Genomic DNA, 17,583 nt, shown 5'->3' on the forward strand with positions numbered 1-17,583 from the left:
GACTGACGGGGTTACTAGATTCCTCTGTATAATGAGACTGACAGGATTACTAGATTCCCCTGTATAATGAGACTGACGGGGTTACTAGATTCCCCTGTATAATGAGACTGACTGACAGGATTACTAGATTCCTCTGTATAATGAGACTGACAGGGTTACTAGATTCCTCTGTATAATGAGACTGACAGGGTTACTAGATTCCCCTGTATAATGAGACTGACAGGGTTACTAGATTCCTCTGTATAATGAGACTGACAGGATTACTAGATTCCTCTGTATAATGAGACTGACGGGGTTACTAGATTCCTCTGTATAATGAGACTGACAGGGTTACTAGATTCCTCTGTATAATGAGACTGACAGGGTTACTAGATTCCTCTGTATAATGAGACTGACAGGATTACTAGATTCCCCTGTATAATGAGACTGACGGGGTTACTAGATTCCCCTGTATAATGAGACTGACTGACAGGATTACTAGATTCCTCTGTATAATGAGACTGACAGGGTTACTAGATTCCTCTGTATAATGAGACTGACAGGGTTACTAGATTCCCCTGTATAATGAGACTGACAGGGTTACTAGATTCCTCTGTATAATGAGACTGACAGGATTACTAGATTCCTCTGTATAATGAGACTGACAGGGTTACTAGATTCCTCTGTATAATGAGACTGACAGGGTTACTAGATTCCCCTGTATAATGAGACTGACGGGGTTACTAGATTCCTCTGTATAATGAGACTGACAGGATTACTAGATTCCCCTGTATAATGAGACTGACGGGGTTACTAGATTCCTCTGTATAATGAGACTGACAGGATTACTAGATTCCCCTGTATAATGAGACTGACGGGGTTACTAGATTCCTCTGTATAATGAGACTGACGGGGTTACTAGATTCCTCTGTATAATGAGACTGACAGGATTACTAGATTCCTCTGTATAATGAGACTGACAGGATTACTAGATTCCCCTGTATAATGAGACTGACAGGGTTACTAGATTCCTCTGTATAATGAGACTGACAGGGTTACTAGATTCCTCTGTATAATGAGACTGACAGGGTTACTAGATTCCTCTGTATAATGAGACTGACAGGGTTACTAGATTCCTCTGTATAATGAGACTGTCAGGGTTACTAGATTCCCCTGTATAATGAGACTGACGGGGTTACTAGATTCCCCTGTATAATGAGACTGACAGGATTACTAGATTCCTCTGTATAATGAGACTGACAGGGTTACTAGATTCCTCTGTATAATGAGACTGACAGGGTTACTAGATTCCTCTGTATAATGAGTCTGTCAGGGTTACTAGATTCCTCTGTATAATGAGACTGACAGGATTACTAGATTCCCCTGTATAATGAGACTGACGGGGTTACTAGATTCCTCTGTATAATGAGACTGACAGGATTACTAGATTCCCCTGTATAATGAGACTGACGGGGTTACTAGATTCCTCTGTATAATGAGACTGACAGGATTACTAGATTCCCCTGTATAATGAGACTGACGGGGTTACTAGATTCCCCTGTATAATGAGACTGACGGGGTTACTAGATTCTGTCAGAGGACAACAACCCCATCAATCATTAAAATCTTCACATGTGACTAAAAGTAACTGCTTAATCCATGTACAAATAGTATGGGATTGTATAAAATCAGGCAGTTCTTTAATGGGGGAATACTTTCCACTTCTATCTGAGAGGAGTGAGTTCAGTTGCTGTGTGGGGAGGCGTTACTGGGAGTAAATGGCGTTTACAGCTCAACAGAAACAAAATGGCTGCCAAATACTTCCCAGTTCCCACCTCACATACTGAATGGAAAGTGGCCATTTTGAATTTGTGTGAATTTCCAAACACTGAATAAGCATGCAGAATTTGGGGCATTAGAGATTTCTGAAAATAAATGAAAAGCTTTTGAGCCTGCATCATTTCCTGTCAGGTGATCTGTGGGGGGAGCTCTCAGAGCAGCACAAAATGGTGGCTCATGAGGTAATATCAATATTCACTGATATGCACATGGCAGTTAGTTAAGGTGCTGATTATTATAATCCATATTATCTGATGGCTACGTATATTGTTCCTATAAATTTACTCTAAGATTTGTGACTTCATTCAGATTTTCCCAAAACCAGTTTGTATCAGCTTAAGGGGAGCAACAGTATTTTGGACTAAATCAAAGAATACAGGATTTGGTTCGGGATTCCTCCTTTTTCAGCAGGATTCCGATTTGGCTGAATCCCTTTGGCCGGCCGAACCGAATCATAATCCTAATTTGCATAAATTTGGCCGAATTTTATGCAGAGGATTCGGTGCATCCCTGGTAGTGACGGCAATTTGATGGAGAACAGACTCCGCCTACTGACTAGCAAAACATTATGGGCGCTTCTGTGACCACATAGGCAGAAGGCAAATGCTCATAAAACCTATTTGTTCCTTAGCCCTATATAATTTTATATATTACAGTACAACCCCCATTATTTGTTTTTCAGGGGACCAAAATATAAAATCAGGAAAATAGATTATGCATAATATATACAGGTGGGACCACCAAAAAATGTGGAAAATGAGGGGAAACTTAAAACCAAGGGATGTAAAATTGAGGTGTCAGTGTAAATATGCTCCAAACCATGTACAGGTATAGGATCCCTTATCCGGAAACCCCTTATCCAGAGCTCCGAATTACAGTAAGGCTGTCTCCCATAGACTCCATTTTATCCAAATAATCCAAACTTTTAAAAATGATTTCCATTTTCTGTGTAATAATAAAACAGTCGCTTGTACTTGATCCCAACTAAGATATAATTAATCCTTATTGGAAGCAAAACCAGCCTATTGGGTTTATTTCATGTTTATATGATTTTCTAGTAGATTTAAGGCATGAAGACCCAAATTACGGAAAGATCCGTTTTCTGTAAAACCCAAGGTCCCAAACATTCCGGATAACAAGTCACATACCTGTACAAATAACAGATAAAAATGCTTTGGAACATATAAAATGACATGTGTATAGCACTTCAATGCAGTATTGTTGCCTTTTAGCTTTCCAAGGTCTTGTCCTGATTTTTTCTAAGAGCTTAAAGGGGTTGTTCACCTTTGAGATAACTGTTAGTAGGATGTAGAGAGTGATATTCTGAGACAATTTGCAATTGGTTTTCATTTTTTATTAGTTAAGTTTTTTGAGTTATTTAGCATTTTATTCAGAAGCTCTTTAATTTGCATGTTAAGCAATCTGGTAGCTAGGGACCAAATTGCCCTAGCAACCATGCATTGATTTGCATAAGAGACTGGAATATGAATAGGAGAGGCCTGAATAGAAAGATGAGGAATAAAAAGTAGCAATAACAATACATTTGTAACCTGCTTTTTAGAAGGGGTCAGCAATGCCCATTTGAAAGCTCCAGAGTCAGAAGAAAAAGGCAAATGATTATAAAACTACAAATAATGAAGACCAATCGAAAAGTTGCTTAGAATTGACCATTCTATAACATACTAAAAGTTACCTTACAGGTCAACCATCCCTTTAAAGAGATACTCTCACAAATAATTATGGTGTAGTTTATATTTCGCTGCAAATAATTCACTGTACCATATAAAATGTTATTCCTGAACCGAGAAGTATATATTTTTTTAGGTCTACTTTTTGGGGGCATACTTATAAAAAACTTTCAATTAAAAAAGTCTGACCAATTGGACCTTATTTATTATTAAAAAAACACGATTTAATCGGATCTGGGACAAACTCAAAAAAATCGAGCAAACATTTGAATCGTATGATTTGTTCCTGGAATCATTCGATTTTTTCTGGCTTTTTCATGAAAAGACAGAATTTTATGGATTTTTGCCAGAAAAGTCAGAAATAGTCAGATTTTCGGGCTAATTCCAGCGCAGACCACAGAAACTTCCAAATAGTATAGGGACCTCTCCCACTGACTTATGCGCAACTCTGACTTTTTCTATCCTCGGGGTATAATAAATCTCGAAAAATTTGAGGTTTTTTTTCCACTAAAAATTCAGATTTTATAGTAAAAAAAACTTGAATCATTTCAGTTTTTGGCATTCGGATTTAAATAACCCCCTTGATATGTAGGCAACCATCTTAGCTCATTGTTCCTGATCCTGTGCTTTCAGAAAGTGCCATCACTTCAGGATGCAACTGCTTTTAGGCAGACTATTGTTTCTCCAACACAATGTAACTGAAGGAGTCACAGTGGGACCTGGATTTTTACTATTGAGTGCTATTCTCATATGTTCCAAGGAGCTATTATCTGGTTACCTGCTATTATTAGGCTGCTTGGGGGGGAAGGGGGGGTGTTAACACTCCAAATTTCAGTGTAGCATTAAAGAGTGACTGAAGTTTATGAGAGCACAAGTCACATGACTGGGGGCACCTTGGAAACTGACAATATGCCAACCACATGTCAAATTTCAAAATTAAATATAAAAAAATCTGTTTGCTCTTTTGAAAAACTGATTTCAGTGCAGATTTCTGCTGGAGCAGCACTATTAACTGATTCATTTTTAAAATAACATGATTTCCCATGACAGAATCCTTTAAATATTTCCCCAGTCAAACCGTCCCTTTCCTGTCCAGTCTAAGTCCTTTGATAAATACATCTTTATATCGTGCGTCACTCCAAGATTGGGCATTGGCCTCAGCATATGTATCTGATCTTGTGAAAGCCTTTTTTGTGTATTAAAGGCCTTTTTCAGATTGCCAGAATAAAATAATTAAAATATAAATAGATCTTATCTATTGGAATGCTTGGTTACTATAGGTCTCTTGTAATGCATTGGTTCTCAACCCAGTCCTCCTGACTCCACGGCAGTCATGTTGGACCAGTCCATGGATAGATAATTCTGACCAATTTAGCTATATTGCTATGGTATTATCCAAAACACACACATATATATATATATATATATATATACATATATAGGAGCATGTTGCTCTGTATTAGCTTGAAAAACCAAAGTCTGCCTCTTCCCAAAATAGCCTAAAATGTATCATTATGCTTAATCAGATTTTCTATATGCCGTTTTGAGAAACAATAGGTTGCCTTTCTAAGAATAGCAAAAACTCCACAGACTGACGGCACTTCTGGAAAGGTTTATTGGGAAAAAACTGCTGAAAGCCGCCTAACGCGTTTCGGGATTGTATCCCTTAATCATAGGCTAACAGTCCATTTCAAACAGCTGTAGTTTTATACAGAAGGAAACAGTGACCCCTAATGGGCTTTTCCTAAAATTACATCTTTATTTAAATAGTTTAGAAACTGATATATGAAGTGAACATGTATAAAAAGTGACTAAAAACCGAACAATACTGTATAAACTTATGTTATTAGGGAGTAAAGGCCAATCGACATCTTTTTTGTAAATATTCCAATTATAATGTGTGAGAATTTAGGCATAGGCGGATGTATGTCCTGGGGATGGAGAAAAGTAAGGGGAGCAGAAATGGAATGGTAGGAGTCTTCACATATATTCATTTATAATACACAAAAGCCATGAATATCTTGTCAATTATATCCTTATAAACGGAGAGTTCTGATCTCATCAGTTATAAACGGTGAGTTCTGATGTCATTTCTGTCACATGACTCACTAAAACTTGTGTATTATAATAAAGTACCCCCAGTTGCAAAATATGAGGATATTATAAGTTACCTCGGAGTTCCATGACCATATAAAAACTCTCGGCCTTCGGCCTCGTGTTTTTATATGGTCATGAAACTCCTCGGTAACTTATAATATCCTTATATTTTACAAGAGGGGGTACTTTATTCACTATATATCCACTACTTGAAAATATCTAATGCTCTGGGTATCCTGTCCGTTCTGATATAATTCTCTAATATAAGTAGCTGATATTGTTTCTTGCCTTTCTAAGAACATTGTAAAAATGTCAATAATCATAATTATTGTTACAGGATTATCACCGTTTGCATCCACTGCCTCAACTCCTAGTGGTGACCCCACAACGCCCAAAGTTTTAAGCCCACTGCGAGATTGTCTTCTGTTGAGCCCAGAACACGATGCAGAGAGAGACCTGGATCCCTCATGTCTACAAGGCAAGGAGGTAGACAGGCCTCAGCCTGAAGGGGCAAGCAGTGAAACACCTCCAGGGGGCTCTGCCACTAGTCAGCACCTGCCCTTTGAGGTTTCTAAGGAACCTGAAGAGCAAGACAGTGAAGATATTCACAGAGAACAAATCAACACCGAGGTACTAAGGCCAGACATGCTCGATACCAGAATTGTGATGGGTGAAGAGACTTCTTGTAACAGCGAGGAGACAGGCACTGTAAATAAACTGCTTGGCCTTATTACTGAACATGAAGCAGTTTCGGATACTTTGGAAGATGAGGTGATCTCATGTTATCCAAAAGCTGAACTTTCTGGACAGATTTTTGAGCAGCTTGGCATTAAACACATTTTTGTGTCTGATTCTTCTGATGAAATGCGCTTGGAATATAATGGGTCTAGAATAGATTATTCTCTGAAGGAAAGTTTCTTTTCACAAGGTGAAGCAGTAACCGATGTGCCTTTATTATTTCTGGAACCCACCAAAAAGTCACCCTGCAATCTTGAGTGCGAGATGCAGTCCTCACAGAATAGGCATGCATACATTGTAGATTCAGACAGATACACTACTGCTCCTTCCAGTCCAATCAAAACCCTTTATTCACACCTTAAGCACCATACATGTTCAAGATACAGCCTCAGAGAAGACCATAATGACCCAGACAATGACAGTTTATGTTCTCCCCCAACATCCCCCTCTGGATCCTATATTACTGCTGAAGGTAGCAGCTGGGCTTCTTCTGCTGCTTCTGGTTCTCCATCATGCTCTCCAAATATGATGGCTGAAGGAGAAGCAATGGAAACTTCCACTGCTTATTTAGATCCGTCAACTACACATGAGGAAGGTATGTACGAAGATCCATGCTGTATGTCTCCTGACATACTAGAAGAAGAAGATATCCCTGAATTTTATGATCTTAATTTAGAAGATGAAAACATGCATGCCGTCAACAAAGTGGTCACTGATGGCGGTCAAAGCGATGTTCAATCCAGTGAAGAAGAAGAAGATGAATGGGAAACGGATTTTGCTCCATCATTTACCAGTATTCCACTGTGTACAGAGTATGTTAACACAGCTGCTTCCGAATCTTTCTCTCCATCTTATGAGCATGACCAGGAACCTCTGTCCATGGAGAGCTGCTCTCCAGAAACTCAGGCAACCTTACAGGCAGCGAACACAGATGACCTGCATTCTGAAATTTCAGGTGTCATCCCACAGTGTGTTGAAAATGATCTCATGATTCCTGCCTTCATGCTACCATTCCATGGAAGTTTAATATTTGAAGCAGAGTCAGTGGAAATCACCTTGTTCCCTCAAGGAGAGTCAGCAGAGAGTGAGGTGGTGTATGGAGAAGCGAATGATGACAGCACCTCTGCCTCCTTTCTTCATTCTTTGTCAGAGACTTCCATAAATGAAGGTGTAGACGAATCCTTTGCTTATCAAGATGACACATCAGAGTCCTCAGATTCTGCATCTTATGATGGAGAAGAGGATGAGAAACGGTACAGCACAGAACAGTATGCTGTGACAAATGATTCTGCCTCCCTAAATGTAGAGGCTCCTGAAGAAACCGAACACAACTGTTTAGATTCTAGCTGTGAGAGTGAGATGGAGACATCTTCTGATCTGACTGAATATGATGGTGAAGTTGGGGTCCTTGGACTTGCCTTGGATACTGAAGATCTTCAAAGAGGAAAAGAACATGTCGTGGAGAAGGTGAGTTCCAGTTTTGATACTGTTAATGAAGCTTCCAATAGCAGTAAAGAAAAAGAAACATCATCACAATCAGACTCAAAAGAAACCCCTCAGGAAAGTGCAAGTGAGGCTGAAGACTCCGATACAAGCAATATTACTGAGCACATTTCAGGCTCTCAGATTAGGAGCTCTGTCCCTGAGACTGAATCTCAGCTTTTAAGTCCTGCACAGAAAAAGGAAGAAAGGAGGTCATGGTCTGAAAGCCCAGTAGAACAACAGTCTATATCATCAGGATTAGATGTCCTGAATGTAGGAACTGATAACATCGGCGAAAGCCTAATCGCATGTTTTGATACTGATGAAGAGCTGGATTCATTACCCCCTCTGAACACAGTGGCACAAAGTATTAGGGAAAACAGTCAACAGCATGAGCAAAGTGGAAGGCAATCATCACTAGCTATTAATGTGACCGAAAATGTATATCAGTTCTCCTCTGAGGGTGAAGATAGTGGCTCTTTTGAAGAAGGTGAATTACAAAGTAATGTGCATGTTGCAGAAGCCTCCAAGACAGAGACATCAATGTCTTGTATTCTGGAGACACGTGACAAAGAAAATCAAGACAAGTCCTTGTCAAACGTAGAAGAGCTTTCTGAGACAGAACATACATTGCCCCAAGATGCACAAAAGAGCAGAGCAGAGGAACTGGCTGAAGACTCAGGTGATGACCAAGAAAATGTCAGTTCTCTTGACCGGCAGGCTATACTCACTCAGATATACACACAGCAAACAGAAGTTGAAGTCGATTATAATATAAACCAAACACCCTGTGGCTCAGATTCTATCCTGTCTGCAGGTTTTATGGAAGACACCATGGCAGGAAAATCAAACCAAGATCCCAACGAGTTATTGGCAGAGCCAACTTCATTGGATTACAGTCACACCCTTTTTAATACTCATAGAGAATCATCTATAAAAGCAGATAATCAAGCTTGTTTTATAGGTTTACCCTGTGAGACGAGCAAGGTACAAATTAAGTCCACATCTGGGACAGAAAACGATAACGTTACATTACGAAGCAACTCTACACCCACCAGTCACTCCCGGTCAGAGGAAAGCAGACCAGACCTGAAAGAGAATATGTTGGTTTGCAATAAAGAACAAGAAGCCCACACTGAAGATAAACACTCAGCAGCTACGTCACTTGTGGATGATAAGAAAGGTACAACTAAAGTACAGGTTGAAGTTGAGCTGTTAGATCCAGCGACTGTATCTTCCGAGCTCTGTGTAAATAATCTGATAGTTCCAAATACAATGGGCAAATGTCCTTATGCCTTTAAGACTGAAGAGTGTGGCAAACTTACCCGTTCATTGAAGCAGCAGAATATATGCAATGAGAGAAAGGTACAGCCTGGAAATTGGAGTCAAGCAGAATATGGAGCTGTGAGTCTGGGAATTGAACAGCATGTGTCCGAAAAAATCCCAGATCAAGGGCACGCTGCAAAAGGTATACCAGTGCATAGTGGTACTGACAACTCTGTACATATTCAGGATGATAATGCACCTACCTCCAAAGAACCTCACATATACCTTACAAGTACATCACATGTAGATAATGAAAATTTACATAGGCCCAATACTCTTTTAGATTACAAAAATGAAAATGTTGAAGTCAAAGGCAATATAATAGTGAATGAAAAGGATGGTCCTGAAGAGCCACTAGATATACATTTGACTTCAGAGGATTGTGCAAGGAGTACAAGAAAAGCAAACAGTGCACTGGAAAGGGGGGGCATGAGTGAGGGTTCTGGCCAATATCTCCAACCCTGTTCCCCAGTCTGTGAGACCAAAACATCACAGTCCCCAAAGGTATCCAAAGAGTATAATGAACAGGGCGAAGAAGATGGAGATAGTGCTCGCTCATTGACAAATAGCGATGCTTTACTTTTAGAAGATAATCATCCAGTAGATACCTATGCTATTGTTTGTAGAAGGTCAGAGGAACAGAGAACAAAGGAAAAAGACATAAAAGACTCGGTATCTTGTAAGAGAGATTCTCAAAAATGTTCAGTTGACTTTTTGGAGAAGGATGAAAAACTTGGAACAAAACAAAGAGAGCTGTTCAGTGACATTGACGAAATGGCACAATTACTGCAAGGGTCCTTTGGTAAACTGAACCCTCTGGATCTCAGCGTTAGGTCTGCCAGTACAGAAAAAGTGATATCAAAACCATCAGCCAAAACTGAAGAAATAGGTGGGAATAGCAAGTCAATGTCCAATTTACCAGTAGATGAACAGAGTGTGGGTGAAAAATGGCAGCCTACAAAGATACTCCATGTTTGTTCACATGAGGGAGGAGCTGATGTTCAGAAGAACAAATGTCCATTAAGTGAGGAGGATGACCACAAGAGGGCTGTAGCTGTTCCCTCTAATGGAGGTGAGGCAAGGAAGGGTAAAAGAAACAATTATGCCGACCAAGGTAAAAAAATATCTTTGAAATTTAAAGACAAACCTGATCCATGTAGTGTATCAGGAAGCAAAATTCCTGACAGAGGGCCAAGTAATGAATCAGTAGATGAAGTGAAATCCAGGTTACTTAGTAGGGTGCTACATGAGAAGGATCAATGCAAAGTGCCACACCCTGTTAAGTTGGTGGACTCTGAGCATAAGTATCATCTGCGTGGAAGCCCCAAGCCTGTGTCTCTTACCCACAATCCTTCAGACAATCCTGAGTATACCTGCTTTAGCATCAATAACGAACCTCCACCAATCTGCTCCATGTCTGACTGCATCACGCAGGAGATGAAGAAAGTTGAACCAATTGCATCTTCCATAGAGACCAAAAGAGAACCTGAGAAATTGTTCTTTGGAAAGGATCACAACAAAACCCTATCAGGTAACAGGTCTAGTTCTGGCCATGTCTGTAAGATAGCATGAGTAGCATTAAAGAATCAATTTGCTTTAGTCTACTGATACCTGTATGTGTTCTTTTAGCGCTCTCTCAGCCCAGTTGCAAGTCCCCTGATGTAAGTACTAATAAGTGTCATGGAGGGAGTTATGAAGAGCCTGTGGGGAAGAAAAGCCTTCTCACTTTTCATCCACCGGATCCCAGCTCTTCCAGTGAGAGCGAGTTGACGTCAGGTGGGCCAGAGATGCCCTCGCTCAGGGAAACATCAGCAGTGACGTTCCTTGGTATCACCAAACCAGGCCCCAGGCAGAGAGGCTGTGAGTCACTTAATCACAGAGGTAACTAAGGACACTAATTATATATATTCAACCCTTATAGACCTTGTTCAGCAGAGAGGCAAAGAATACTAACTGGTATATCCAGCCATGGTCACATCCTTTGGATAACTGAATTTACAGTGAATGGAACCAAACAAGGCCCACCGTATATAGTTTGAAAGGGCAACACATATAAATTGTGATAGGACAACAAAATAGCTTCCATTTGAGAGAAGGTATTGCCCTCTGTTCTTATGCCCCCTGCTGGAACACAGGTCATAGGAGGCACCACATAGTCCCACTGGGCAGTAGAACTTGATAATATGCTTCACTGTTTCTTTGAAAGGTTCCTGCAATGACTCAGAGAGCAACGATGAATCGCTTCCGGAACTTGAGGAGCCACATGTAACAGAGCCACTTACTTCATCCAGTCAGGTAATTCCTGAAATCAGGCAACTGAGGATCAGGAGGGTTATGAGTTGCCTGCCCTTGATTTATACACATGTAGATAAAACATTCGTTAGCTTCTGGGCAGCCAGTTATTTGCTCACCCACTAGAAGGATGGGTCCCTTGAAGTCAATCACTGACAGTTGGAGATCCTTCTTATCTACTAGTGAGTGAGACATTTATGACGAGTTGGTGGACATTCATCCGCTAGAGGGTGAGCCATTCATAGACCTTTGGAGGTCTATTCATCTCCTAGTGGGTGGCACATTTACTTCTGGGGAACACCCACCTGCTAATGGATACGGCATTTATTGAGTTATGGGAAGTGTTCATCTGTCTAAGACATAATTTGACCTCTAGTATCAATCTGCTAGTGGGTGAGATTTTTTGTCTTCTGGGGGACCATCTATCTGCTAAGGAATAAGACATTCTTTGAACAATGGGGGGAACACTATTTGCTCACTCGTGAGTCATTTTGGGTAAGACATTCTTTGACCTCTGGGGAACCATCTATCTGCAGGGGGATGAGATATTCATTGACTAATGGGGAACACTCTATATACTAGTGAGTGCGATATTATTTGACTTCGGGGATCTATCTGGGGAATCATTGAAATCCAACAGACAAGGACAAAGACAAAGCCGCTGATTGCGAAAACCCGACAATTACTTGTGAGTAATTCCTATCAGCAGAAATGACCCTTTTGATAAGGTTAATACACTATCGGGATATTTCTTTCTTTTAGGTGTTTTAGGCAAAAAATTTAGCAGCGCACCGTCCCCTTGTACACAACTTATAAGAGTGACTGAAGCAACTTTGCAGTTGTTCTTATTTGTTTCTTGCAGTCATATATGTTTCTTCCATTGTGTTTATGCTGATCTGTACCATGTGGACTCCGGGGATTCCCCTCACCCAGTAATCAGCACAGACGCAGCGATCCCAGGGGCTGAGTATTATTATTAGAGGATAGACTGGGGTAACCATTTCACTGCCATCAGCTAAGCTCAGGGACAGAGTTAAAAATCATGGGGCTCCTGGCATGGGGATGTGAATGTTACCCTCCTGCTGTTGCTGAACTACATTTTATGCCTCTGAGTGGGAGGGGCTGGAGGCTGCAGGGGGGCGGCCAAATTACACCAATAGCCATACTAATAAATACATGTTAATAATAATACTTTTGAGTTGATTTTGTTGCAGAACCAGCTGGCTCACTGTGTGGCCCCTGGGGAAGAATCGATGAGCAAAGCCAAGCAGAGCCGCAGTGAGAAGAAAGCCAGGAAGGTGAGTGAATATTAATACATGAGGACATGACATCAGCTTTGTGCCACTCATTGTGTATGGCATCTCCTGTATGACTACATTGTGCCTACAGAGATTCATCGGATTAAAGGGCATGTAAAGGCAAAAAAATAAAATCCCATTTTACTTTAATGAAAAAACCTATCTCCAATATACTTTAAGTAAAAAATGTGTATCATTTTTCTAAGAAACCTGACTGTATGTAGTGACATTTCCCCTTCATTTACTGCTGTGGATAGGAATTATCAGACGGTCCCTAACTGCTCTGCAGGGAAACAATCATACTTATGAGCAGCAGAGAGAGCCCCCACCTTACTTCCCAGCCATGCAGAACTCAAGCAGCTTTGTTTGTTTCCCTGTAGAGCAGTCGGCGACCGTGTAGAGCTTTGTATTGGATTTTATATTTGCCTTTTCATCCCCTTTACTGTTTCCAACTCCAGCTGCAGGGACAAAGATCATGGAGCCAGATTTAAACAGATAAACTGGGATTCTATTTGGAGGATTATTTTGCTGCAGCCACTGGAGAAAGTTTGTATTAAACAATACAAAAACTATAAAATCCACATTAGATTACATGACAACACAGGACCCAGTGCAGTCTGTATATTCTGATTATTAATCAGTCTTGCTGTATCGGCTTCTGGCAGATATTATTTGACTTGTGCTGTTTTGATCATTTATGACGATCCCTAAGCAGCCCAGACCACACTGAGCATGTGCACAGTCTTGGTCTTTAACAAAGTTACAAGATGGTGACCCCCTGTGGCCAACTTTGAAAGCATAAATCATTTGTTTGATTAGGCTTGTGGTGCAGTAAGTTCATGTTTATATTTAGTATATAAAATACAGCATTTCTAGCCTTATTCTATTTTCGACTTTACTTCCCCTTTAAAGGTTGAATGAATGTGTCTTTCCAAAAGGACATGGCCCTTAATCGATGATGCCTTTAACCTTCGAGCACTTCTGAATTAAAATTGGCAATGCAATAACAGTTTAAGGAACAATATTACATTGCGAGATGTGGATTTTTATTCTTATTGGTGCAAATTATTTTGCTCTGTGCGACTTTGATTACATTTCCCCCATAGACACTTGGATAGCAGTGTGCAGCCATATTGTGATACTCTGGGCCAGCGGAATATGACCAGAAGATGTTACAATAGGAGGCTGTGTGTGTGTGATGGGTAACGTCATGTTGATGTTCTTCCAGGCCATGTCCAAGCTGGGGCTCCGTCAGATACATGGAGTCACCCGCATCACCATCAGGAAGTCCAAGAACATTCTGTTCGTCATCACAAAGCCGGACGTGTTCAAGAGCCCCGCCTCTGACATCTACATTGTGTTCGGGGAAGCCAAGGTGAGCCGTGCCCGTGAACCAACGGTAGGGATGCATCGAATGCACTATTTTGTATTCGGCCGAACCCCAGAATCCTTAGCGAAAGATTTGGCAGAATAACGAACCCTAATTTGCATATGCAAAATAGGGGTGGGAAGGGGAACACATTTTTTACTTCCTTGTTTTGTGACAAAAAGGCACGCGATTTCACTCCCCGCTCCTAATTTGCATATGCAAATTTGTATTCATTTCGGCCGGGGAGAAGGATTCGGTCAAATTCAAATCCTGCTGAAAAAGGCTGAATCCTGAACCGAATCCTGGATTCAGTGCATCACTAACCAATAGCAGTGATTCTTTATGGCAGGTGAGAGGGGGCCTAGCGGCAACTTTATTATTTGGGGTGCCCAGGTGCTATAAGTGCTAATAACAATCAAATATGATTGGTAGGTCTTCGTTTGTCTGTCCCATAGTTTCATCTGATTGGTCGGTGTCAGTATGCAAAGCTCGCTGCTCAGATGAGTGCCAGACAGATGTGATTGGTCGGTGCAGGCAGCATTGTCACAGTTCCCTTCTCTTCCAGATTGAAGACTTGTCGCAGCAAGTGCACAAAGCAGCGGCCGAGAAGTTTAAAGTCCCCATGGAACACTCCCCTCTGATCACCGAGACCACGCCCACCCTGACAATAAAAGAGGAGAGCGAGGAAGAGGAGGAGGTAAAACAAATGGGCTTAAATCCCCATATGAGATCAACAACAAAAAACCTCTATATTAAAGGATAAGTAAACCATTGAAATAAGTGAATGTAAAATTGATGAGGCACTTTTGCAATTGACATTCCTTATTTATTTTTAATTCCAAGATATTAAGGGATACATGTACTGTTAATATGAATGAATTTTGTTACTACAAGTAGTCAAGGAAGTTGTCAAGAGAAAGAAAGAGGCTGATGTTCTTCTGTTTAGGAAAATAATTAGAAATCTTTCCTAAGCAGAAGAACATCAGCCTCTTTCTTTCTCCTGACAACTTCCTTGACTACTTGCTGGTCAGACTGGTGGGAAACTGACCAGCAGGTGGCGCTGTTGTAACAAAATTCATTCATATTAACAGTACATGTATCCCTTAATATCTTGGAATTAAAAATAAGATCTTAGAATAGCACTCTCATCAATTTTACATTCAATCAAAGTTTTACTTATCATTTAATGACTGCAAATGGGTCAGTCCTAGTGCCACCTGTTTGGCTGCCTGTAGCTGACCAATCACATTTGATGTAGCCACACAGCTGCATTGATTTGATTGGTTGGCACAAAGGGCCCATGAGCAGAACTGGCCACAACCATAGGGCAGTCTAATCTTATGAGCAGTGACTGAGCAAACTGTCTCGCTTTACTGCAGGTGGATGAGACGGGCCTGGAGGTGCGAGACGTAGAACTGGTGATGGCTCAGGCCAACGTGTGTCGTGCCAAGGCCGTGCGGGCACTCGCCCACAACAACAACGACATTGTAAATGCCATCATGGTAAGTAGTCTAATCAACTGTGGCACTCGTTTACTTTTACACCACGGGGCAGCGAGGGTACAGAGCACAACTCTACAATTACACTGCTAAATAAATAGGCAAATCATATTCATGTTTTGGATGAATTTTACTAATGTGCTGCGTTTGTGTCCCCCCTGCAGGAACTAACCATGTAGCAGTCAGTGTGCCCTCCAGCTCCTGTATAGACACAGTTACTCCAGCTCCATGTTAGACCTGCATTTATTCCTACTAGGCTGCAACTTATCAGCGCTGCCCAATAAACTGCCTGATAATCCCAAGCGCTTTGTGGTCTCTTACTTACTGCAGCACCGCGTGGGAGGGGTTTTATCCAGAGGAATAGCACCGCGTGGGAGGGGTTTTATCCAGAAGCATAGCACCGCGTGGGAGGGGTTTTATCCAGAGGCATAGCACTGCGTGGGAGGGGTTTTATCCAGAGGAATAGCACCGCGTGGGAGGGGTTTTATCCAGAAGCATAGCACTCAGTGGGAGGGGTTATATCCAGAGGCATAGCACTGCATGGGAGGGGTTTTATCGAGATCCAGCACCACAGGGGAGGGGTTTTATCCAGAGACATAGCACTGCGTGGGAGGGGTTTTATCCAGAGGCATAGCACTGCGTGGGAGGGGTTTTATCCAGAGGAATAGCACCGCGTGGGAGGGGTTTTATCCAGAAGCATAGCACTCAGTGGGAGGGGTTATATCCAGAGGCATAGCACTGCATGGGAGGGGTTTTATCCAGAGACATAGCACTGCGTGGGAGGGGTTTTATCAGGAGGTCCAGCACCGCAGGGGAGGGGTTTTATCTAGAAGGAAAGCAGTGTGGGAACTATTTGGGATCCAGCATTTTTGCATGTTTAAGTCCAGCCCCACACTAACATGTTGTGCCATTGAAGTCATTATATACACTGTGTGTTTATAATTATTCATTAGCATTTGTGGCAAGCTCATGCTTTGTATGCAGGGAATTGCCATTTGTAGTTGGTCCAGTAGGTGGCAGCAAACACTGGTAAGATCAGTCGCTCAGGACTAAATTATGACAAAATGAGCCCAATGGCTTCTGTTCCAGGCAGTGGCCCAACAACAACTCTATGAATGAGAAAAGATTAGAACTATGACTGTTACGTTGCTCAGTTCAGTCCATTGGTTTCTACTCATGAGCTCTGACCACTAGAGGGAGCTGCTTGTCATTTGCTTCCTTTGGTCTGTACTGATAAATACAGGGAATCCCTACCCACCAATCACCTTGCTGAGAGCAGTCTGTGATCTACCCTCTCGCTGACCACAGGAAGGAGAGCAGCTTAGTAGCAGGAAGTGCAGAGAACCATAGTTCTGTACAGCACCAGCATGTATATATGCAGAGTGAACCACATTTGTAATATTTGTTATATTTACTGGGAAAAAGCTGCTCTTTGTAATTATAGGCTGCCCCTCCCCTGTGTTTAGTGATGTCAGCAGGGACAATGCATGGGGCACTTAGCAGCAATGAAACACCTCGTTTCTCTTAGGGTCGGTGCATTTCCCTCCACCAGTGATCCCCAACCAGTCACTTGTGAGCAACATGTTGCTGCCTGACCCCGTGGATATTGCTCCCCGACCCCTTTCATGTTGCTCCCCGACCCCTTGGATGCTGTTGCTGCCCGACCCCTTGGCTGTTGCTCCCCGACCCCTTGACTGCTGTTGCTGCCTCACCACTTGCATGTTGCTCCCAGAGGTCGCAAAACAGGAGCAGATTGTTATAGTTGCCAGTCCACATAAAGGCTACCTAATAGCCAATCACAGCCCTGATTTGGCTCCCCAGGAACATTTTTCATGCTTGAGTTGCTCCCCACCCATTTTTACATGTGAATGTTGCTCACGGGTAAAAAAAAAGGTCGGGGACTCCTGCCCTACATCAGAACAACATCACGATACAGCAGTTAAGTAGAACTACCCCCCCATCTCAAGGCCGACCAT

The 17,583-nt window shown here is 41.8% G+C and overlaps 1 protein-coding gene across 2 annotated transcripts in view; it reads left to right on the forward strand.

Annotated features, from left to right (window-relative positions):
- The window catches only part of LOC108719795, a 47,195-nt gene extending 31,286 nt beyond the window's left edge, over positions 1-15,909 (forward strand). For both annotated transcript variants that reach the window (XM_041567321.1, XM_018268957.2), the window contains exons 2-9: positions 5,941-10,680; positions 10,779-11,030; positions 11,356-11,444; positions 12,656-12,739; positions 13,968-14,114; positions 14,674-14,805; positions 15,488-15,610; positions 15,772-15,909. In XM_041567321.1, coding sequence (XP_041423255.1) covers positions 6,249-10,680; positions 10,779-11,030; positions 11,356-11,444; positions 12,656-12,739; positions 13,968-14,114; positions 14,674-14,805; positions 15,488-15,610; positions 15,772-15,786 — 5,274 coding nt within the window. In that variant the 5' untranslated portion in view covers positions 5,941-6,248 and the 3' untranslated portion in view covers positions 15,787-15,909. The remainder of the gene's footprint in view (positions 1-5,940; positions 10,681-10,778; positions 11,031-11,355; positions 11,445-12,655; positions 12,740-13,967; positions 14,115-14,673; positions 14,806-15,487; positions 15,611-15,771) is intronic.
- Positions 15,910-17,583: the final 1,674 nt, after the last annotated feature.

The sequence above is a fragment of the Xenopus laevis genome, chromosome 6S, assembly GCF_017654675.1.
Source record: "Xenopus laevis strain J_2021 chromosome 6S, Xenopus_laevis_v10.1, whole genome shotgun sequence".
NCBI lineage: Eukaryota > Metazoa > Chordata > Amphibia > Anura > Pipidae > Xenopus > Xenopus laevis.